This window comes from Pelodiscus sinensis, chromosome 17 (genome assembly GCF_049634645.1).
Source record: "Pelodiscus sinensis isolate JC-2024 chromosome 17, ASM4963464v1, whole genome shotgun sequence".
Classification (NCBI taxonomy): domain Eukaryota; kingdom Metazoa; phylum Chordata; order Testudines; family Trionychidae; genus Pelodiscus; species Pelodiscus sinensis.
Window position 1 is genome coordinate 8,686,538 of NC_134727.1, and position 24,388 is coordinate 8,710,925.

The 24,388-nt window shown below is 43.5% G+C and overlaps 1 protein-coding gene across 5 annotated transcripts in view; it reads right to left on the reverse strand.

The window, feature by feature from the left end:
- Window positions 1-24,388, reverse strand: part of TENM2 (teneurin transmembrane protein 2) — a 1,107,817-nt gene that overhangs the window by 233,981 nt on the left and 849,448 nt on the right. For all 5 annotated transcript variants that reach the window (XM_075900181.1, XM_075900179.1, XM_075900180.1 and 2 more), the window contains one exon: window positions 19,753-19,991. In XM_075900181.1, the coding sequence (XP_075756296.1) occupies window positions 19,753-19,991 (239 nt within the window). The remainder of the gene's footprint in view (window positions 1-19,752; window positions 19,992-24,388) is intronic.

Consider the following 24,388-nt stretch of genomic DNA (forward strand, 5'->3'; position numbering starts at 1 on the left):
TCCAGGCTGGAGAGTGTTGGGGTCAGGTGGAGGGTTGGGGTGCTGAGCAAGCCGCAGACTTGTGGCTGTGAGGGTGCAGGAGTTTGGGCTGGGGTGTATGAGGGGCTCAGGGCAGGGAGGCTGGGAGTATGATGGGCTCAAGACACAGATTTGCAGTGTGCGGATGGTGCAGGAGTGTGGTGGCAGAAGACTGGGGATGTGGAGGTTCAGGAGTCTGGTGATATGAGAGGCTCAGGATAGGGGCTTTCAGTGTATGAGAGGCTCAGGTTTGAGGTTGGTGGGGGGGGGGGGGTTTGCAGGAGTGTTATGATGCTGCAGCCCCAATTGGGGGCTTGTTGGCCAGACTTCATTTTTAAATAAAATATTATGTCAAACACAAAATGTTTCAGCATTCTCTTTATTTATGAGAGGGGCAGGGAACCTGTTTTGAGTCAGGGGTCACTGACCTACAGTTGGGGGCCACACAAGTGAGATGCCAAAAAAACCCCTCCAAAACTCCCCAAGCCTCACTAATGTGGCCCCAACTGTGCTGGTGGGGGCAGCGGACAGGGTTCTGGGGCAGGGTACTTGTGGGGGAGGGGGATTTCGCCAGGGGGATGGGACAGAGACTGCTGGGGCCAGTACCTGGGGATCCCGGGTCTCAGAAAGCATGCGGGCTCCCCCTCCCCTAAACAGCTGGTGTGCCTCCTAAAGTGCCCAGTCTGTTGCTCCGCCAGGGACTTCCTTCCCCCCTGCTGCCTGCCTGCACAGGGTGTGTATGTAGGAGTCCCAGGACTGCATGCCAGCTCCAGCTTCTCAGGAAGCGTGTGCAGTTCCTCTGTTCCCCACGACAGCCCCATGCTTCCTGAAAAGTTGGATTCCTACTCTCTACCCCCCTCCCAGAAAGGCAGCAGAGAGAGAAGTCCCCGGTGGTGCAACAGACCTGGCATTTCAGGAAGCGTGCCAGCTGTTTAAGGGAGGGGAAGAGCAGCCTGCTCTAATCCAGTACCCCACCTCTTCCCCAGAGCAAGGCACTCTCCCCACCCCCCGCTCTAACCTAATTCTCGGGTCCTGGAGCCACCGCCATGCGTCTCCCTCCAGGCGCTAAGGCACTTGCATTAGCTGGCTGGGACACAGTGCGCAACCCAATCCCCCTCCCCTCCCCAGAGCCGGACTCTTCCCCTCCTTGCTGTAACCCAATCCCCCTCCCCCCAACCTTATGTTCAGATCTCAGAGCCAGAGCTGCTGCGCTCCATCTGGGACACCATGCGCACCGCTCCCCCCCACCCGATCCCCCTCCCCTCCCCTTCTCCAGAGAAGGCATCTTCCTCCCTCCCCCGCCCTTATGCCCAGGTTCCAGAGCCGCTGCCAAAACCCCTGCCTGCGCTCAGCGACCAGCTGCTAGCATGTGCAGGATATGACGCAGTGCGCAGGGGGCTGTGAACGGAATGATGAAGGCCATGAGCACACATGTAGCTCACTGCAGCCCGGCTGTGAGAGCGGCTGACCTGAGCAGTTCCGGGCTCTGTCCCGGTTCCGTCAGGAGCTGCTATTCTTTTCTTGCGTGGGCCTCGCGAGACTGGGGTTGGCCACCGCTGTAATAAGTAGACATCCAGCTGACTAAAATCATGCCAGACCAACGATGTTGCCAGATCAGTGTGTGCCAGATTAGAGAGGTTCAACCTGTATTACATGCAATTTCCAACCTCTTCTTGAGAAAGGTTTTGCCAAATTCAGAATGATAAGAGCATGTCATATGGAATAAACAGGAGAGCCTAGTTACTGTGAATACACATGTTGGCTGTGTCTACATTAGGAATCTACACTTGAAAGTAGGAATAAGGGATCTTCCGGAAAAGGGCTTATTTTCCGCAAGATCCCGTCTAGACTGACGCTTTTCTCCGGCAAAACCCCGAGCCGGAAAAAAGCGGCAGCCATGTTCATGCAAATGCCGCGGGGGATATTTAAATCCCCCGCGGCATTTGCAATTCCGACTGGTCTCATTAGCATCCCTTTTCCGGAAAAGGGTGCCAATGTAGACACAACCTTAGTGAAATTCTACTAGGAGTAGAGAAGAGACTGGCTAGCACTGAAGAATTTGAATCTGAATTTGAATTATGTTAGATGTTAGGGCACAGATATTCAGGCTTGCCTATATAAGAACAAAGTGTATCTATCTGAAGCCTTAATCTTAAACTAAGGTTTTGGCATTCATATTGAAAGAAGGCACAGTCCAACAATTTGGGGCTGTTATCTATGGCCTACAGATAAAGGGAAGAGTCCAGAAACTTAGGTTGATAGCTTTCTGTTTGGTAAGAACCCACTCTCCATCTCTCTACTGTTTATATGGTTCTGTCTGGTTCTTTGATTGTCACTGTCTCTGTTTAATTAATTTTGCTGGGTGGAAACCAGTGAAGGTGGTAGGATATAGTTGGCTATATAATCATGCTACAATATGTTAGGCTTGGTTACTTAGATTTCAATAGAATGACTGGTCAAAGTTTACCCAAAAAGATTACTATATATATTAGATAGAAACAGGAAATGAGTGGGGAAAAAAACAAGGGAACAGGGGAAGAAAGGAAAGGAATCTGGATTCATGGTTGCTGGAAGCTAACCGCAATATACATTGAATTGTTTGCATTCTGGACTTTGGGTATTGCTGTTCTCCATTCACATGAGAGAGACCTGGGAAGTGGGAGGGTGAAGGGATAAGCCTCTAACACTAAACTTTCACAGGGTTTGGATCTTATATTTTTGTTTGGCCCATTATAGACAGAGGGGCTAGTGGTCATGTCTGGGGTCAGCTCTGCACTTCACTACAGTGCTGAAACACTTCGTTATGCTATATTGTTTTGAGCCTCACTCTAATTATACTAACATAACTTTTTCTTGCTCTCTCCCACATCATTCAGAATGGTATCCGTGCTTCAAAATTGGCACTCCACAACTAGTAGGTGGGATAGAAGCAATCTACCTTGAGTAAATACATTTGATCAAATCATGTGGGTATGTCTAGACTACATGGCTCTGTCGTCCGAGCCATGTAGATTAGTTTACTAGACATACCCAACTGAAGCGGCTATTTAAATAATAGCTGCTTCATTTAAATTAAAATGGTTGCTGTGCTGAGCCGATCAGCTGTTTGTCGGCTCAGCGCACTAGTCTGGATGCTCCACGGTTGACATCAAAGGCATTTGTCGACCGCCCCATTATGCCTCGTGGGATGAGGTTTACTGGGGCTGTTGACAAATGCCTTTGATGTAGACTGCAGAGCATCCAGACTAGTGCGCTGAGCCAACAAACAGCTGATCGGCTCAGCACAGCAGCCATTTTAATGTAAACAAAGTGGCGATTATTTAAATCGCTGCTTCAGTTGGGTATGTCTAGTAAACTAATCTACATGGCTCTGGCAACAGAGCCATGTAATCTAGACATACCCATGGAGACCAGTTTGTTAATTTCCAAATGCAAAGGGCATCACACATGGTCAGATCAAGCCAAATCACTAATATTTCCAAATATTTGCAATTTGTTCAGTATTCATCTGATCTACTATTCCATTATATGAAAAATCCTCTCTACAGTGAATGTTTACAATTGTCCCTACAACAAATTCAGGGAGAAACACTGAGTAATTAAATTGATAAATTTTCACCTTATGATTAATTAATCTAAGACAGTAGAGTAGTACAAACTTAGAAGGCAGATTGGACATACCTGTTTTCACTCAGTGACACCTTTATAATGAAGAAGATAATTATGCAGATTTTGGGGAATGGGGAAAAATAACAATTTACACATTTGTTCCATGAAGGAGGAGAATGATACGTATTAAAGATTGTTACAAGCTGCAGTCTTTTCTATTTTAAGAATAATGACACTTCTGTCAGTGATCTAGAGGATAATACATAAAGATTAGGTCGAATTTGAGACCCTTTCTCCTCAATGATTTCCCTTCAAAAATACACACCAATGAATTTGAATACAGCCTTTAAATAAACTACTTCTTTTTTTGGAATACCAGCACTATTTCCAATCTCTCTGTTATGTGACAGTAAATACTGTTGATCACATGAAAGGAACCTAATCAGACAGCAAGATACATTTTAATGATGCTCTTGCTAGTTTCTTAAATGGTCTCTGATTCCCTGCGTTCAGGAATACTAACACAGTTCCTGGCTCTGGGTAGATCTTGATTAGCGGAGTTCAGCCAATCGGAATGATCCAGGACAGGCTATCAATACTGATACCCAGAACTGACAAAGAGGTGAGAGGGATGGGGAGAACAAGTGGCAAAGAGAGCACAAGTCACTGTGTGTGTGCACATTCAGGGAGCACTCAGGTGGAATTTATATTAATTTGCAGCTCATTTGCTGCAAAAAAGGTAGAAATTTACGATACACCATAGAGTAAACATGCATTTTACTGGCTGAAGCAGAGAAAACTAACATTTCATTTATTTCTGAGAACAAATAACCATTCCTGGCACCACATCATTGTTATACTATTACTGGCTACTACTATGGAGGGCAGAAAGTGCAGCTGCGGTCCTCAGAATATTCGGGATTTCTGGCCTGAGCATAATCATTTATGTAATGAAAATCCCATTTCTATTTCTGCATCCTCACTACTCTTCATACTGAAATGCCTTGCGTCTGTCTCCCATTTATTGAAACTTATTCTTCATCTAGACAGCCAGGCCTGGTTAGTATTAGGGATTAGTTTTCAAATCACTATTTTTCTATTATTTATTTTAGGATTTTTAGAAATATTCCGCGAGTATAGTAAAACATTTTATTTTGACAAGGGCCCAGATACTCTCAATGGACTGAACCCAAATGTCTGATTCAGGTCAAAGAATGTCACTGAGTTTTAAGGTGAATTAACGTAAGCAAAGAAATAGACTAAAATTGCACAAGCAAAATCATTAGTTCAAGAGTTAAAGTGTAAAAAAGGGTAAAAAAAAAAAGATACTAATGCACCATGCAAGATTAAGAATAATCTCAGAGCCTATTAGATTTTTCTTAATGGGAATGGTACATACTCTAGGATGAATCGTTTCACAAGTTATTTCAAAAGGGCTATGAACAGATGGTCAGAATACACATTTAGATAAAAACAACAAGAACAAGACTTGGCTCAATAAAGCTAAGGGCCAGAAATTGAGCCCCTCTCTCTCCTTTTATGCTTTTCCTTCCCCTAAGACAGTTTTACCAGGAGTCTCTCTTTATTCTACCAGAGTTTTAACTTCTAGGACCCAATTCTTTTCTGCCCTCCGATAAATGCGCACAATTTCCATTTCAGGGGAAGGTGGCTAAACAGTCCCTTAGCTTTCCCAGGCTCTTTCTCTGGTGTTCAGTTGTCTATATTTAAAGTCACTCTCTTTTGTGAGACTTATCACTCAAATTATAATAGAAATCCTTCAGTAACACTACACTGTGAGATAGCCAAGATATCTTCTCCTTCATCAGCAGCAAAAACACATTATTGTCACAAATCCAGTTCAACTCCAGGGTGATTTCAGCTGTTGGCAACAAGAAACAGAATGTGTTGGTCCCTTCACTGGACTGGCCTTTGCTGTGGTCATTCAAATTCTCCTGAACCAAAAGAGTTTCTGCAGCATTAAAGTTGCTTTGTGATTCTCTGACAATGAAAAGCTATCCGAAATCTGGGAAGTATCTTTACAGCAAAGGATCAAATCCATGTGCCTCTCTGTGTCAGGCCATTTGGCCAGGAGGCTCCCATGCTCTGACAATCTCCTGTCATTTGTTTTGTATAAATATATAGACAGGTGCATGCAACTGAATAATTCAATTAACAGTTGTGATCAAAAGGTCTTTACAGGCAGTCCCCGGGTTACGTACAAGATAGGGACTGTAGGTTTGTTCTTAAGTTGAATTTGTATGTAAGTCGGAACTGGTACATATTGTAGGGGAAACTCTAGCCAAACATTTCTCCAGAACTCAGTTTTATTCTCCCACACCTCACTTCCCTCAGTCCTTTATTCTCAAGCTGACGTGTCTGCTGAGAAAAGCCGCTCTGCGTCTCCCTAGTCTGCTGGGGTGGGGCGCTAGCTTCGCGTCTCCCTGGTCTGCTGGGGGGAAGCAGCTAGTGTGGGGTTGCCTCACCCCGTTTGTAAGTAGGGATCCGATGTAAGTCGGATCCATGTAACCCGGGGACTGCCTGTACTTTTGTTTTCCTGGTGAAGTTAGAGGCCATTCTTTTATCAAGTTCACTTTGCATATCTGGTCATTTTTTTACCCTATCATAACCTTCCTTCTGGTTACAAATATTCTTTCCCCCCTTCAAGTTCAAATTAAAGCAAAACATTTTAGCTATGTCCATTCTACTTACAACAAAACAACCTGTTAGCACACAAAAAAACCAGGAATGGGCCATCTGACTTTTCAGAAAGTCCTGTTTAATCCAAGACAATGTCTATGATGCAATAAAATATCCAAGAAAATGCACACGCATGTTCCCAGGGGCAGATGACCGTTTTGCGGGGCCCTGGCCAGCATAATTCCGCGGGGCCCCCCCTTTGCCACAGCACATGCGCGGGGCTTTCTGAAGCGCGGGGCCCGGAGCGGCCGCCCCGTTCGCCCTGCCGTATATCCGCCCCTGCGTGTTCCCATCAAGCAAAAAGAAATCGATCCCACCATACTTTCCTGCCACAAAGACTTTAAAGCATTTACCATCCCATGATATTCCTCAAAAAGAACCCAGAAAAAGTTGTAAGAATCAACCATTAAATTAGGAAAAGTTTAATATTAAACTAACTGATGCACCATTATGCATTATGTATATTATCTTTAAAAAATTAAACCTGATGCAGCAGGATAAATCCAGGCATCCCTAAAGAAGGCAACCCACAACCTCCCCCCCCCCCCCCACAACAAAGCATACTCAAAGTTTTAGGCAAGGTTCAGAAAGATCAACACATGACTGAGTGTAAGTTCCTTTGCCACTCAAGTTCTACATTAGCTTAATTCTTTCCCTTCCCCCAACACACACACTAATTAAAAGAGTGGTGATACTCAGGATAGTGACTGTAATTATCACACTGTGGGGCTCAATATTTATTATCTTGTTATCAAATCTGCTCAGCATAGAAGTCAAAACATAATTTTTCTAACCATCAACTCAACACTTAGTCCTGCCTCTTTAATTCAAGTAGTTTTTTCTTCTTACAACCTCTCCAATAATAAAGATTCTGGTGTCAGCAATGTTGATGACACGTGAATTAAAAGAGAATCCTAACTCGCTCTTCCCCAGCTGTATTAGTTAGTCAGAGTTAAAAGTAGAAATAACTTTCTCTGGTCCAAAAAAAAAAAAAGTTTGTCTCATAGGCACCCAAGGCAAAATTGTGTTCCCAGATCCAAATATACCGTTCTATACTGCTTCCAATGAAACACACCCACACTTACCATTATCTCTTAGGGTATGTCTACACTACCCCGGTAGTTCGAACTAGCGGGGTAATGTAGGCATACCGCACTTGCAAATGAAGCCCGGGATTTGAATTTCCCGGGCTTCATTTGCATAAACTGGGCGCCGCCATTTTTAAATCCCTGCTCGTTCGAACCCCGTGCCGCGCGGCTACACGCGGCACAAACTAGGTAGTTCGGATTAGGCTTCCTAGTCCGAACTACCGTTACTCCTCGTGGAATGAGGAGTAACGGTAGTTCGGACTAGGAAGCCTAGTCCGAACTACCTAGTTCGTGCCGCGTGTAGCCGCGCGGCACGGGGTTCGAACGAGCAGGGATTTAAAAATGGCGGCGCCCAGTTTATGCAAATGAAGCCCGGGAAATTCAAATCCCGGGCTTCATTTGCAAGTGCGGTATGCCTACATTACCTTCCTAGTTCGAACTAGGAGGGTAGTGTAGACATACCCTCCAAGACTGACACACACATTTTTCAGGCAAAACTCCCTTGAATCACTGGTCATTTGGACTGTACAATCTGGCCCAGAAACCAGAAACCTGGAGATGGACAGTGCCCTTTAAACTATAACTACAATTGAATCTTTTTGTATAAAGCATTATTGATAAAGTACTGCATATTACAGAGAGGAAAGGACTAGCTAAAGCCAGGGACTTAACTACTGCATAGATCAGGCATGTCCAAAGTCCGGCCCGGGGGCCAATTGCGGCCCGTGTTCTGGTTTAATACGGCCCCACAGGTAATTTGGCAATATCTATCTTTTATGGCCCCCAACGAATCCATATGTATTGAGATGAATACATTGTAAAATCTCAGTTAATGTCAGTTGGTCTAAATCAGTTATAAATATATTTGGACACAACATGTATACTTGGTGTTATGTTCCTGTTCATATTTTTTGAACTTAAAAGTTGACAGACAACCTCTATTACCAATAATATGTAATGTACTTTACAATGTTCCTGACATATATTTCAGCTTCCTGGATTTTTTTTTTCATCTGGCCTTCAGATATGAAAGGCAGAGTGATTTAACACCTGTTTAGATTTGTCATCCATGTGACGAAATAAAAGTATGCTGTTTGCAATAAACTTTGCATAAAATAGTTAATTTGCATTTAATTTTAATGGTTCAAAGAATGTCAGGCAAAATGGTCGGCCCTCACGCATGTTCACTTCATCAAATCTGGCCCTCTTTGAAAAAAGTTTGGACACCCCTGGCATAGATGGACATATGGATGGATGATAGCTAGATAGAAAATCCTGACAGTTTTCTTCCTAAATAGGATTTAATCAGATGATTGAAAATATGATGATGCAACACAGAACTGAAACAAAGTCTGAAGAAACACAAGATGAAACTAACCCCTGATTACTGTTTTTAATACTGTTGTTTAGACATATACGGGCTTACTGAAGAATGTGTATAAAGTTCGCTGTCATTTCACATGCTAATGTGTCACTTCTCTTCCCACTGTTCAATGCACATTACTCCATAATTTCTGTTGCCTGTTACCCTTTGTAATTATTGTTTTCACATCCAAGGTTTTACTCTTACCTTTATATTTTGCCTTTCCAGTATTTTCATGTACAACTTCTCGCCTCCTTTGCTAATTCTGTCCCTGATTATTTATGGTATTATAGAATTATATATTAGCAGAGGTTTTAAATCTATTCAGACTCTAAAATTTGCTAAGTAAAGTATGCTTAAAGTTAATTATATGGTGAAATGTTTAGCTGAATTGGGGCCTAAATGTACCAAAAAATATACAGCAAAATGTACACACATAAACAAAGCAGCACAGTTAGAGCTTCTATACAACTTTGAACAAATCCAGGAGTCTTAAACCTTTGTTCCCGATGCACTTTTATGCTATAGCCACTACGCAACCCCTAGACCATCCCTCCACAGGCAAGAAATGAGAAATGTTGAGGGCTATTGAACACTGACTTTTGAGAGTGAATCACCACAAAGTTATTTAACACACAGGTGTTTCTGGCCTGCAACGAAATTAGGAAAACTCAAGGTTCAATAGGCAGAAGCTCGCCCTTCCCCACTGGTGGTCTTGTGTCAGAATGCTAGGCTACAATGTTACACATGCCATATTAAACTGGTGTAAGGCTTTCAAAATGTTTTTGCTTCCCCTTAATTACCTGGGAGTTGTCATCTGCTTCTGCACTTGTGAAATTCCTCAAAGCAAACAACCAACCAAACTAGCCTGCTGCCACAGTTACACCACAGACCAGGGTCTGACATTCCAGAGTACATCTGGACTCACACTGCTGAAGTAAGCTAAACTATTCTGTATTAATACTGGTGCAAATGTGGCTAGAATCTTGCCCACAGCAGCTCTGAAGCCAGGGTGCTTTCCTCCATCTCCAGCAGCACAGTGAATGCGTTCTTACATGCAGTGATAGGATAGCTGCAAGGAAAAGAAAGTGACAAGGCTGCCAATTATCAGGCAATTTAAAAGGGCCCGGGGAACAATGTTACCTCTAATTTTTTCCATCCAGCAGTGAAATAAATTTTGTTATATGCGCCAAAGCATGTGGAGATGTGCACCACCAGCAGAAACACATGCTATCAGCTGTGGGTGCTTTGCTAATCAGCTGGGTTGAATTTGAATCGCTCCTGAATAGCCAACCACATGCACAGTTCACAGACAAAACTGTTGGGGGCTCCTGGCAGCTGCCGCTGGCAATCCATCGGGGGCTAAGGAAGGATCCCTGGGTGCCCACATTCCACAGCACTCACAGAACTAGCTCCCCTCTCCCTGCAGCCTTGGGGACGGAGGTTGGGGGGAGTCCCTGCATGCAGGGGCGGCCTATCCATATAGGCGAACTAGGCGGTTGCCAAGGGCGCCAAGTTAAATGGGGCGCCAAATGGTGGAGGGGTTTGGAGGTGGGGGTGCCGAATGCATGGTTCGCCTAGGGTGCCCGTTGCTGGCAGCTAGACTAGGGCCGCCCCTGCCCCCACCTCCAGTGCCGCCTCTACAGCTCCCAGGGTGATGTCTGTGGGCAGCAGTGCACGGAGACCCCCTTAACCCCCACCTCACCTAGGAACTGCTGCCAACAGCCAGAGGGATATACTGGTCACTTTTGTGTGCTGTCCAAGGTAAGCACTGCTCCCTGTTCACCTCTTGTACCCCAATGCCCTGCCCCAACCCAGAGCCTGCAAACAAACTCCCTCCCAGATCCCGCACCTCCTCCCACAACCCAACCCCCTGCTCCTGCCTAGAGCATGCTCCCTTCCAGAGCCTGAACCCCTCCGGCATCCCAAACCCCTGCCCCAGCCTTGAGCTTGCACCGTGCCCCCCAACTTCTTTCCACAGCCGGCACTTCTCATCCGCTCCCACATCCCAAACCCCCGCCCTCTCCTGTTCAAAGTGAGTGAAGGTGGGGAAAGTGAGTAACAGAGGGAAGGGAGGCTGGAGTGAGAGGGGGCAGGGCCTCAGAGTGGGGGCAGGGCCTCAGGGAAGGGAAGGGAGAGCAGGTATGGGGCAAGGATCACTTGGTTTGCCTGACTGGACAGTTGGCCACCCTATCGGGTGTGCATGTGGAAGCCCTGGCTGTGCTGAGAAAGTGTGCCCAGCAGCAGAGGTGGCAGCCCACGGGGTCATCAGCCAGTGCAGGTGCAGCACTCAAATGTCAGGCAGACAGCATCTGCATGAGTGCGGCTGGTGCGTGAATATGGACCGATTGACCCATTGACCGTTCTGCCTAGAATTGCTATTGGCAGGCCTGGAAAGTGAGCACCCCCTTAGGGAAGGCACGTTGCATTTTTTAACAGAATTAGCAAGAATTTATACCACTGTAATACTCAGTTAACCATTATTTCCTTATAAGACTATATCAATCATTCCAATACCGGTGCTGTTGCAGGGTCAGAGGGCAGCAGGAGAGAGACAGATAGGATGTATATAAGCCCCAGGGTGATCAGAGCCTTATTCCCCACAGACTAATGAAGAGTTACTACTGGTTAATTAGAGAACCTGGATCCAATTGAGGTTCAACCCAAGTCCTCATAAAAACTGCTGCTTCAGCCAGACAGGAGGAGGCAAGAAGAGCTGAGTGTGATTTGGAGGCTTCCTGGTGTTGACCAGAGGAGCAGCATACCAGTGCCCAAGCAGGGCAGAGGAAACCCCCAGCAGAGGACAAGATAAACTGTACCCAAGAGGGGAGGTGGTAAGAAGCCTGCAGAGCTGAAGGAGCTGGGACCAGAGCAGGGGGTGGATCTGGCTCCCTCCCCTGCTCCCCTTCTCTCCCCATCCAGTGCACTAGTGGAGCCCAAGAATAGCAGCAGGGCTGTGCCCTGTCCTACTATACAGAGGGAAAGTGTGGGACCTTCCACAATAGCATCAGTCATTTGCCACATACCATAGCTAACCATTATCACTGTTGTATTGTATTGAACATTATTGTCATGGTAACTAATGTATCACATAAAATACCTATGTATAAACTGTTTTCCATTGGCTAGTACCATAATGAGCAAAATGATTAACATTATGTTACTATGGCTTCATGATGTGTTAGGGTGGCTCTTTCTGCAGCTTAAGAAGTTATATTTAAACTTAACCAGAAGCAGTGAAAAGGATTTGATTAGGGGCCATTTGAAAATGGCCCTACGTTGCAATCTCTAGTATGTGGCTAAAAACATCCAAGCCGCTACAAGTCAAAAGCATTCATTAATCTTTGCCTCTCACCAAGGGTTCAGAGCAAGCTTGTTTAGATGGTGGGTGGGTAGGGGTGAGAGGAAAGGGTTTTCAATTTTAAGTATTTAGCATAGGAGGGTTGTCTGGTCACCCAGGTGAAATGAGTTGCTCAGGCTCTAGTTCCTAGTTGGCAGGTATCTGCTTCACAAAAATCTTCAGAAGAGAGGCCAAGAACTGAACAGGCAGGCAGATAAAAATATCCTGTCACCCTGAGGTGGTCCCTATTATGGAAAACATGCACTGCTGTCACTCACCACATCCATTTTCTGGGGTCAAAGAAAGAATCCCAGTGTGCCATGCCATTCGTGAGTACCAAATTCACCACAGCTTTAAATTACACACATACATCCACCCACCCTCCCTGTTTTGAACAATGCAGTTTTCTTTAGTCCAGCCCTCTACCTAGTTATCCTGTACTATGACGATAGTCTAGCACTGGTGGCATAACACCTTTTACTTCCACTATTTATTAATGCTGAGGCAGGGATCTGAGGCTCTGGCCGATAGCTGCACTTCTATGAAGAACCATTCCTGCCGCTGGAGCAGTATCTGTAAAGCATCAGCTGGGAAGGAGAATTCTTTCCCCTCCCAGCTCTGGAAGCAATCCTTCTGGGTAGCCTGGATTCTTAGGCTACACTGGGACCAACGTGTGGGCCTCCAAGGGCATATCTAGACTTCGCGGAACAGTCGAAAGAAGAGCTTTCGAAAGTGAAAGTAATTAAGATGCGGCTTTCTCGGCGAACTGCCCCCTTCATCAAAAGCTGCTCTTCCTAAAAAAAGGTTTATGTGGCTTTTCAACAAGGGGGAAGGGTTCGCTGAAAAAAAGCCGCATCTTAATTACTTTCACTTTCAAAATCTCCGCTTTCGAAAGTGCGATCGGAAGAAGATATGGAAATTCCTGTGGAATTTGCATATCTTCTTTCAACCGTTCCCTGTAGTCTAGGTGAGCCCCAAGATAAAATGAAATATATCATCTATTTTTCATTAAGGCCTCTCTTTAAAATACTGCGCCAAAACACAGTATATACCATGCTTTCCTCATGGAACAGAACTGATTCTAACCCAAGTGTCATTTAATTGTTTCCAAAAAGGGTTTTGATATAATCTACAAAAGCAAACCAACACAACTGCATCATGACTGTAGTCATAAACAGAGAGCAATATGCACATCTGTATGAAGACAGTTACCCCTATGGAGAGCATGTTTGCAAAATACCTTCCTATCAGTGACACAACATAGTGGAAAAGGAGTCACGAGAAAGAGGTGCACTAACTACAGAAGAAGGCATAATGCCAAGAACATGAAGACTGGAAGTAATGGGTTGCAGCATTCTCTTCCCGTGAAGCTTCTTAAATTTCTCGTAGTATCACTGGCCCAGACTGCCCTCTAGATGGGCTGGCCTTCCCAAAATTAGGACCGAAAACTCTGTATTTTGACTTGCAGGTCTTCCTCTTAGGAGTGTGTAGGTAGCCCCCCTCCAATCTACAGAAAGAATGGAGGGTAGGGGTTTCTAAAAATCAGATCTTAGATCTCGGTGAATGTCAAGAATGCACGAAAACCCAGGGCCTTTTGTACAAAGACCCTTTGCCTCCATGTTCATTGTTGCTCCTCAGCTGACATCCACATTAGAATAAATGCTATTTGTCTTTTTATACTGCACAGCCACATGAACACTACAGTGTCTTTACTGTTTGGCTTTCAAAAAAAAAAAAGAGTTAAATATGCTAAATAAAAGCCTCTACAAAGAGGGACTTGCAAGATGCTGAGCATATTCGGTGGAAGTTGAGGATGGGTGTTTGGCATCTTGCCAAGCTCTCAGCCTCTTACCAGATCAGACCCCACCTGGTAAAACTCTATGGAGGTATTCCTTCTCCTTGTTCTTGCTGTACCTGTGTCCAAAGTGCTCTCTCTGTGCATCTGATTTTCAACTAAATCTGGACAATACAGAAAGCCAATGTGAACTGGCTGTCCAAGCCAAAAACAAATTAGAAATAAAGTGATACACAAAGTCACCACAGGTGCCAGGCCTGGCTCTTTCTTGGCTTATCCTGCTCCACTGACAGAGCCAAAGGACTCTCAGATTTTTATCTTGCTTGGCTCATTCTCCTTGAAGTTCACCTAAATTCAGCTACACTCTTTGTAATGCGGATACCAAAAGGTGGAGGCCAGCCAACACCACTCCTTTCCAGCTTCACTTAGCTACTTATCTAAGTTCCAGGGAGTACAAAGAGTATGTGTGGCTTACATTGCCTCTAACCACCTCCTTACTGAAACCTTTTCCAGCTCCTGAGGGTTATTTTTGAATGATAGAAGCTGCAAATATCAATGAACAAGAAATTCCTCCCAAACAGACAAATTAGCACTCACTTTACTGATTGAGGCCAAGAAGATAATCCATCTTAATATTGGCATCTAAAGCATTAATGTTTCTGCACCGATATACGATATGATAAATAAGGCATATGATTAATAAAGATAAGCTGAAAATGTTTTAAGACCCTTAAGTTTAGGGTTCATTTTATCTGAATCACCAAAGTTGGTTCTTTGACCTTCACAAGAATGAATGCCTTTGCATAACGAAAAGAGGATGGATAAAGTTTCCACTATTTATTGCTTCCCCCTCCCCCACACAAAGCTATTCTTCTCTATTGTTAAGAATGTTCACAGTCTATTTGTGTGCTGCAGCACTCTTATTTTATTTATTTTGAACAACAAGTTTAAACGTGCTGGGGGAAGAAGAATCTTATATTTGCTCAATTAACAAGCCAGAGCATTTGGCAGGTCTATTCCTCAAATAACATAAAACACAAACACATAAAACAAAGGTGAATACAACATTTGAAGCCTACACAGGAAACAAATTTACCTTAATTCCCATCTGCCTTTATAGTCAAGTAACACTGAAGAGTGAATGAGAGCTAATATTTTTCTTGTGCTGTGTACACACTAATGATGCTATATAAATGTACTATTCTCATCATTTTTGTCATTTTATTTTCCCAAGTCCTGCTCTGTTTCACATGATGGGAGTAGACAAAATTGCAGCAGCACTCTAAGATTCATCAGTATGAGTCTCAACATATCAATTTTCAAGTGGAGCAACTTTAAACACATTGTAGGCTTTTAGTTTCCATAGAAAATAATACTTCTATTGTTTTCAAAGAAAACTGTAAGTACCTAAAATTACCACACTTTTAACATACTGACATGTTGATGGCCAGATGTTCTTTCAAGCTCAAAGTCAGATTGGCAGAAGTCAGAGCAGTTTAGAGGCTTACTTAAAATATAGTATTTTAAATTTGGCAAGAATTACTATATTGAAAAAAGACAAGGTGACTTTCAATATTTTTTTTACTTTAGCACAGTTATAAAGCGCTAAAAACTAATTTCACACACAAAAAATGCTTTCATCCCACCCAAATTATGAGGTGAAGAGCTCCAGCAACAACAGTCTAAGGGTGTCAGGGGCACATGCTGTCTTTCTGACATCCTGAATTACTTTGATTTTTGTATACCAGCATAATGTGCTGATATTTGTTGAAATCACAAAGCTGCAATATGAGTTTCATGACATACAAGGTCATCCCACTACAGATACTCAGTGAGACACCACTTCTAGATTTAATTAAGTAGAGGCATTAGGTGCATGTGTAAAACTGCCATTGTTGCAAGTCTATGGTATGTATGGCCATGACTAAGGAAATGTAAGAGCATAGACTAAATGAGTAAGAAAACAAAACTAGCTGGATAAACTTTTCAAAAATCAGTTTTATGATTTTTGTCATCAGACATTGTCCCCCCCAGACCCACTGACAAAGGTTAATAGCCCCAGAGCCAGCGATTCAAAAGGGATCAGGGCTCCCAGCTGCCACCACTGCTGGTGGCCGCAGCAGATGGAGCCTTGAGCCCTTTAAATCACCACCTGAGTCCCAAGCAGTGTGCTCCAGGTATCATCAAGGGCTGGCTGCCCCAGCCCCGCCCCTTTCGCCCTAGGCCTCGCTGCTTCCGGGAAGAAGGAGCCAGGTCCCCTAACCTTACCCAGGGGCCTGGTGAGTCTGTCAGCTTCCCTGTTTCCCCAGCCTTTTCCCTAAACAACAGAAAATAAGTTGATTGCCTCATATCTGTTTTCATCACCCTGAAATGCTGGGGGAGGAAGGATTCAGGCTAAAACTACTCCAGGGAAAATGAAAATTAAGGCGCAGATCCAAATTTTCAAGCTTAAATGCCAAAATGCTTCTAGAAAAACACAGTCATACAGACATCAATGTGTATGTAGAAAACAAGCATAAGCATGTATAAAATAAGTGAAAGGTTTTTTTAATCACAAAGGGGCGTTGTCATACGAGATGGGGCTAGTACCCTACCCCGACAGCAGCCAGGGTAAGGAACTTCAGAGGAAGGTGCAGATAAACACACAGTGGACACTTGTAGAAGAACCTGCCAATAGAGAACATTTTCTCTAAGCCTGTCAGTCTGCAGTTGGCTAATGCCATGAACAATCAGTGTTTATATCCTTTCTGAAAAAAGATCTTTTTAGCCTGTCTAATCTGTGGATATTCTCATGGTACATATACATATCTAATTCTTTTTAGAATCTTACTAAACTCTTGAGCTGATCTTTGTGATCTATTGTGGTAATGATTTTCAAAAGTTAATTAGGCATTGTGTAAAATGTATTTATTTTTCACTTCTTTAAATCTGTTGCCTTTTGATTTTTATTCAATTATTCCCCTTTACTCCTGTTTTGTATGAAAAAGCAAATAGGAGTGCCTAACTGTATATATCACACATTATTTTGTAGACTTTTATCACAGCCCCTCTTATTTGTTTTCCTCTTTAAACTAAACAGTACCGATTTTTTCAATCTTCCCTTACAGAGAATTAATAATGGTTATCATCTGTCTGTGAACTCCATCTATTTGATGCTCTATATTAAAGATTTTCATTTAGCTACCCACAATGATGCCCAGGTCTTCTTCCTAAAAGGACACAATTAATTTAGAACCCATAAAATGTCTGAGTTATTCAAGTTATTCCTTCCAATGTGTTTTACTGTACAGTATATGTGTCAACTCTGCATTTTGTTTATCATACAATGTCCATTCATCCAGCTTTGATAAGTGTCTCAGTCCTTCACAATCTTACCTAGTCTTGACAAACTTACAGCTTTGTATCAAGTGCAAATTTTGATCCCACTGTGTTAATTTCCTTTTCCAGATCATTAGTTAATACATTAAAAAAAAACCAGTCATGATACTGAATCTTGTGATACTGCATGTTTGTATTACCAGCTCAGCTATTTCATTCTTGGCTATCTATGATCTGATTCTCATGGTTTGTTCTTTAGTCGATTCCAGAATCTTTGCTTTGACATCTATAATTCTGACAGCACCACCTTTCCTACACAGAGAGCAGGTGTGAGGTTGGTACCTTCCCAACTTCTCTTTCTGAGAAAATGACGAAAAAATAATTTGGCTTCTCTGCAATTCCTTCTCATCTTTACGAGTTCCATTTACGCTGTACGGGCAAGACTGCACTACAGTGCTACATCAGCATAGCTGCACTCCACCACTGTAGTGCATCCGGTGAAGATGTACTATGCCGATGGGAGAGTGCTCCTGTTGAAATTACACCACTTCAGTGAGAGTGGAAGCTATGTCAGCAGAATCCACCTCCCACGGATACAGCACTGGACGAGAAAGTGTGTAGGTTTATGTAGCTTGCATTGCTCAGGGGTGTGGCTTTTCACACCCATGACTGAGGTAAATTACACTGACTTAAGCATTATGTAACTAGGAGGGATATGAAAATAGTTAACTGGTTAAATAAGAGTACTTAACTGGTTAACCATTTTGACTGAGCCCCTCGGTGGCTGGGGCTGCTCTAACCTCCCACAGCTGGCCATTGTGGAGATTGCTGCCAATGGTCAATTAATCAGTTGCTTATTTGTATATTTACCTGTTAACCTCTTAACATCCCAGTAGACAAACCCTTAGTGGCATCACCAAATTTCCACTCAGGATTCCTGCTTCTGAAAGAATTCCTTGTTATCTATTTTTAGTTAATTGGTTATTTGCTCTTTAAAATACTTCTCCTTCAATTCGTCAACACAAGACACAAAACCGGGTCTTAAGTGTTTCCCCTTTTCATCAAAACTCCTTTTTAAAAAACCCGCTTCCTCCTCCTGCTTATGGGATAACTTCACCCTGTTGGTTCAGCATTCTCCAGTCAGAAGAATGGTTACATGACCACTAACACCTCTCTGCCAACTGACCATTTACTTTATTCCTCTGACATTATAAACCAGTCCTCAATTCTCAAGGGTCAATGGATTGTCTAATAGAAGTTCATAAATAATAAGAAATGACAGATTATAATGTAATAAACCACGCAGTAGAGCTTTGTTTTATCTTACAGCAGCCTAAACACCAAAGATAAATATGTTTAATCATCCATCATTTCCAAGTTACATCCGTGATTAAAATATTGAACTTGCAGTATATGATTTCCCATTTGTATAACTGCTCACACAAACACCTCTTGCATCTGAACTGTCAAGTTCAATAAATAACTTGGTTCATAATACTTTTTCTTTATATAACAAGCTAATCTTGTTGCTAATTTGAGGTTCATTACAGGAGATACATAATTACCCCGTACTAGCTATTAGGCTGCGTGAAAGAAGTGAAAGTTTTTTACTCACACAGAAAGACTTTGCCACACAAGATCATGTGACCTGTGGGTTGCTGTAACTTTCCCCCAACAGCAGCCAGGATAAGAAACTTCGGACTTCAGAAACTTATTCCACTAGCTTCAGCTTCTGCAAATTATTTAGTTTGCAGACTATGGAAGAAACATGTCAACTAAGACAGAAATGGTATGCTATGTGCAACATGCCTGATACATGCTTTCTCCTATGGAGGATGATCTTCCTGTTGGACTGAACTGCTCGACTATCATGATATAGTCAAAGGAAAGCTCTGGAATTTGTGCAAGTTGCCATGAAAATTGTCACATTATTGTAGAGGTTTGGAAAGCCTGGTAAGTTTTGAAATTAATGACATTAAAGTTTATAGGCACTTTTCTTAAAAAAATAAACAAACCCCACATAAGATGCCAACTCCAGACAAGTGCATTGGTGGATACAACAATTAAAGGTAAAACAAGTAAAATAAGAGCCCCCCTACCCCAAAAGCTCAAAAAATGTATTCAAAGAGCAGGTTAAGACGACATGAAGGGATACAATAGAACGCGCACTGCAAAACAGATCATGGCACAGTGAGATAAAAGCAAGACTTAAAAAGAGATTTTCTGTATATTGCTTGTGTCTGAGAAGCACCCATGAATGTGTGAATAACAGGGAATGAAAAAGCCTATCTAGCATTCGGCCACACAGACTGCCCTGGGCTCACCCTGAGGACTGATGCTCTCAATCCTGTATGGATGCGCTGAAACACCCAAACACCACAAAGCCTGGCTGAGTGCTGAGGTGGAGCCCAGGGTGTCCAGGCATAGGAATTCCAGGGATTCATATCAGAAAAATTCAACACAATTTGGCAGAAGGAAATAGAACTTATTAGCTTGTGTGGGATACAGTGAAAGATGCACTCACCTATGAAGTAGGCCAGCAGGATGGCAAGCAGAACTGCAGCAGCAATAGCTGATAAAGCAGCACATTTCCAGCTACAATATTTAGAGGGTTTTTTCAGCTTGAATGCATTTCTGGAGAAAGTATTTCGAGGCAACAGTCTGGGAGGTGGTGTATAAACTGTTCCTGAGGTTAGAGGGTATCCAGGGGAAGAACTACTGAACAGAGGGGTGGTTCCAGATGATGTCTTAAACAAGAAATGCCTGAAACGAAAGAAGAGACACAGTTAAAAAGGTGCAGTGCTATAGTTAGAGAAGAATATTCTCTTTGCACCTGCTTCCATTATGTCTGGAATCTCCTTTCTGACCTGGTTCACAGTAGGGATGTTAAAATTAGGTGATTTTAGTAATGGAGTAGTCCACGGAATTTTTATCGACTACTCGATTGGGGAAGGAAGACATCTCAGTCCCGACTAGCTCTGGGACCAAACCCCACTGCAGCTCCACAATTTAAAAGCCAGGAGGTGCCAGGCAGCCTTACCCCAAGCTCCTACTGTGTTTTAAATTGCATCGCCACAGTGGGGTTAGGTCCCAGCAGAAGCTGGGGTTGAGATGAGCTGCTTGCCCAGCTGGTAGCCATCCCATCTGCGGGAGGTCCCAGCTCCCCACTGGGACCCCCATGGACAGGGGCTGCTGCCTGCAAAACTGCCCCTGTCCACAGCGCCTGTCTGCAGAGGGTCCCAGCAGGAAGTTGGGACCCCCTGCAGCCAGGGGCTGCTGCCCGCAAAGCAATCCCTGTCTGCAGTGCCTATCAGCAGGTATTCTTTCTGCTGGGACCCCCTACGGCTAGGGGCTGCTGCAGGAGGAGCATTCTCTACCCCCTCTTGCTACCAGCTCCCCCTTTGCTGTCTTTGATATAGAGGCAGCCCGGCGGGAACAATACGAGTAGTCAACGTGACTACCCCATAGGCTTATCAGACTAATTGACTACTCTCATACATCCCGGCTGTGTCTACATTGGCACCCTTTTCCGGAAAAGGGATGCTAATGAGACCAGTCGGAATTGCAAATGCCGCAGGGGACTTGCAGTCTAGACGGGACTTTCAAGTAGGAATAGGGGATCTTCCGGAAAAGGGTTTATTTTCTGCAAGATCCCGTCTAGACTGGCGCTTTTCTCCGGCAAAATTCTGAGCCGGAAAAAAGCGGCAGCCATGTTCATGCAAATGCCGCGGGAGATATTTAAATCCCCCGTGGCATTTGCAATTCCGACTGGTCTCATTAGCATCCCTTTTCTGGAAAAGGGTGCCAATGTAGACACAGCCCCCTAGTTCACAGTGTTGCCATCATCTTCCCCGGCAAGTCACTCCTCACAGCAGTACCTCTAAGAAGCCAAACAAACACTTGTCCCACCCTTTTTGCTTAAAGAAATGTTAAGAAAATTGATGACAGAAAATGATAAAATAAATCCTGGAACTAACACAGTATGTTTTAAGTTTCCTCATTTAATCATTTTACATTCCATATCCCTTCCTCCATCAACACCTCATCTACTTCTGCTTTAAATTATTCAGGGCATAGGCCTAGGCCTTAAATTTTAGGCTGCCATAACTTCACAGTCTTCAGTGATGCTACTGCTGATTTACACTGGGATGACAAAATAGAATCAAGTCCCCTGTGTCCTGACTGTCTGTAATATGCCTAGCAAACATTTGGACATTGCATGAAGTCAGTGATAAACAAACAGTAAAGAAAATCACCTACAATTCCTCCACGTAATATAAAAGTAAAGACTACATGCAAATAATCAGTGACTCTTACAGAGAAAAGAGGAATATAAATACAGCTATTTTTAAATTCTTCCTCTCCCCTCTATTTTTAATTTAACAATAAAACTAAATTATTATGTTAATGAAAGAGGCCAGTCTGGCAGTTCTGGATACCTCAGTTATTCAGTTATTTACATCCGGGGGAGGGGTGCATGTCCCCCAGCTGGGGTAGGTCCAAGTTCGCCTGCCCCCTTGTGCTTCCCAGACAGAGTGAGGAATGCAGAAAACTGTGCACTTTCCCCTCACTCCCTGACAAAGGGGAATAGCTAGCAATGTTCCTGTAAGAAGGGGGGAGGCAGATGCAGCCCCCACTGCCATCACTAAAGGGCATCTGCATGTTGGGAGGCTTGTGGCTGGAGCAGTCCCAGAGAGGGTAGGGGCGGGCACACCACCTGCCAATCCCTTTAACCTGCCTGGTGAATCCATCTCTTTTCTGTAGGTTTTTGTGTGTCCCCATATGCATGGAGTGGGGAGGGTAAGTGCTTCACACCCTCTCCCCTGCACAACCAAACCCTGATCCTGCTTTAAGTTATGATAAGAGGAAGCTGCAAACCAAATTTGGTGGTCCTAGTTCTGATCATTTAGGAGTAATTCTTGAATAAACACAGTTATAGACTTGCTTGCTCATTCACAAACTCTCTCAAATATATAGTAGATTATATTCAATTATTTGTGTAACAGGTAGAGCATAAGCAACAACTGTTCATCTGTACAGTCAGAAACTGGCTCACCACTGTACTTTGAAAACCTGATCATGAGTGGACTGTAAGGATTAGAGGACAGTTGAACCTTCCTTTATTCTTTGGACTCCCTGCTAAGTCTGCCAATGTAGGTGCTGATTAGTTGCACAGGTGAGGGTGCTTCTGGACCTGGGCATCAATCCACTGTAGCCTAGCATGAGTTCACCAACACATTGCACATAAGCCACTGAATCCCCCTAGGAGGTAACATTTCTAAATGTGAAAGCGGATATTTTTACTTGGACTGTCCTTGTCTGCACAACAAATCCCAAAAATTGCAAGGGGAAGGGAGAATTGTATATGAAAAAAAATTAAGGACATTTGGAAATCTGAGATCATTACTCATTTCTTACTGCCACAGGAGATTTGTTTGATCACATCACTCACTGTTATATTTTAAAGCAGGTATAGGGATGCTTTTGTGGGTTGGGGCCATTGATGCACAGAAAAAAATCAGACAGGAGCCACACACAAATATGAAGCAAAAAGAGGTGTGTCCCTCAACTCAGAAGCAAGAAAAAAAAGACACTCCTTTCAGTCACCTCAAGTTCTAGCCCCCAGGGGGAAGGGGAAAGGCTCAGGATTTACATGGGTCTGGATTAACTCTTCTGGGGCCTGGGATTAGTGGATTTTGTGGCACCCCAAGAATCTGGGGTGGGGCCAAAAATAAGGAGTTCAGTATGTGGGAACAGACTGCCAGGGAACAGGCTAGGTATAATGGTGTTGGGTCAGGGTGGGATGTAGGGTGCAGGAGGAGGCTGGGATGAGGGTGTGGAGTATAGACAGGAGGTAGGTGCAAGAGCAGGCTGGGCTTGTAGGCTACAGGTCTGGACAGGAGGGAGAGTGCAGGAGTAGGATGAGGGTAGGAGTGCAGTGTCTGGAAGGGAGGAAGGGTGCAGATGCATGTGGGGGTTCAGGGTCTGGATGGAATGGAGGGTGCAGGAGCAGGATGGGAATGTGGGATTTAGACGGGAGGGGGCATGGCGCCTATGAAAGTTAGTTCGAACTAACGTCTGTTAGTTCGAACTAACTTTGTAGTGTAGACATACCCTAAGGTGCTGCAAGACTATGTGTTGTTTTTTACATTTTTCCAGGTACAGACTAACATGGCTACCCCTTTGAACCTGATTTGGTGTTAGTTTAGACTGCACGCTGACCAATTAAGTGCCTTATGTATCACCTGAGATGGCACTATCAAGCTGTGGTAACTGTTTAGCTGTAATTCTCAGACCTGGAAGTGATATCCCTACACATTCCAATTAGCTTGAGTTTGATTAAGGCATACAGCTAGATCTAAAATGTGCAATATCTGTTTGTTTATTAGTTTAAGTAAATCCCTATCTTTCCTAATAAACATTCTTTCTATGCTGGCAAGCTTAGATGGCTTTCTTGTGGAATTTATAGTCCAACTAATATTGTGAATTCAACACTGTCTTCTTGACAATGCTTGGAAAGCATTCTAAATCTGTAGGAAAGAGACCTGCCAGAGTTACAACTAACAACGAAGAGAAAGAAAATAACTGGTAAGAACTCTGCAAGGTCCTAAATGCCTCCTCACAAAACATGTTGAGGGGTGTCAGCAAATTGCAAAATTGGGCCCATAGGGTATTTTTAAATTAATAATAGGTTTTATTTCAGATGTAACTAATGCTAATGGTCTGAAGAAACCAACAAGTGGATCACTATCAAACCTCTTATTATGAGCTTTAAAATCAATATTTGGTCACTGTTTATTATAACAATAATTTGGAAGTCTGAAACTAAAATCTGTTTCCCAGGTACATGTGCCCCGTCAGTACTGACAGGAACACTCATTTTTTCAGGGAACACTGAAACATTTGTTTCTAAAAAAAAACCAAATATATAATAAAGTGAGCGCCTGAACTTTGCAAAGAAACCAAGAAAATAAAAGGTAGACCATGCTGTGGCTCTGCCAACTTTGACAAGCTCAGTGTAGCACTACATACTGGAATTATCAGATGGTCCCTGAAAATGTGCCTTGCTGATACAGTTATACAGCCTGGTGAACAGTGAATCAGTTATTCTTGTTCATTGTTTAGTTTTTAAATAACCCAAAGGATGGCTAGCACCTTAC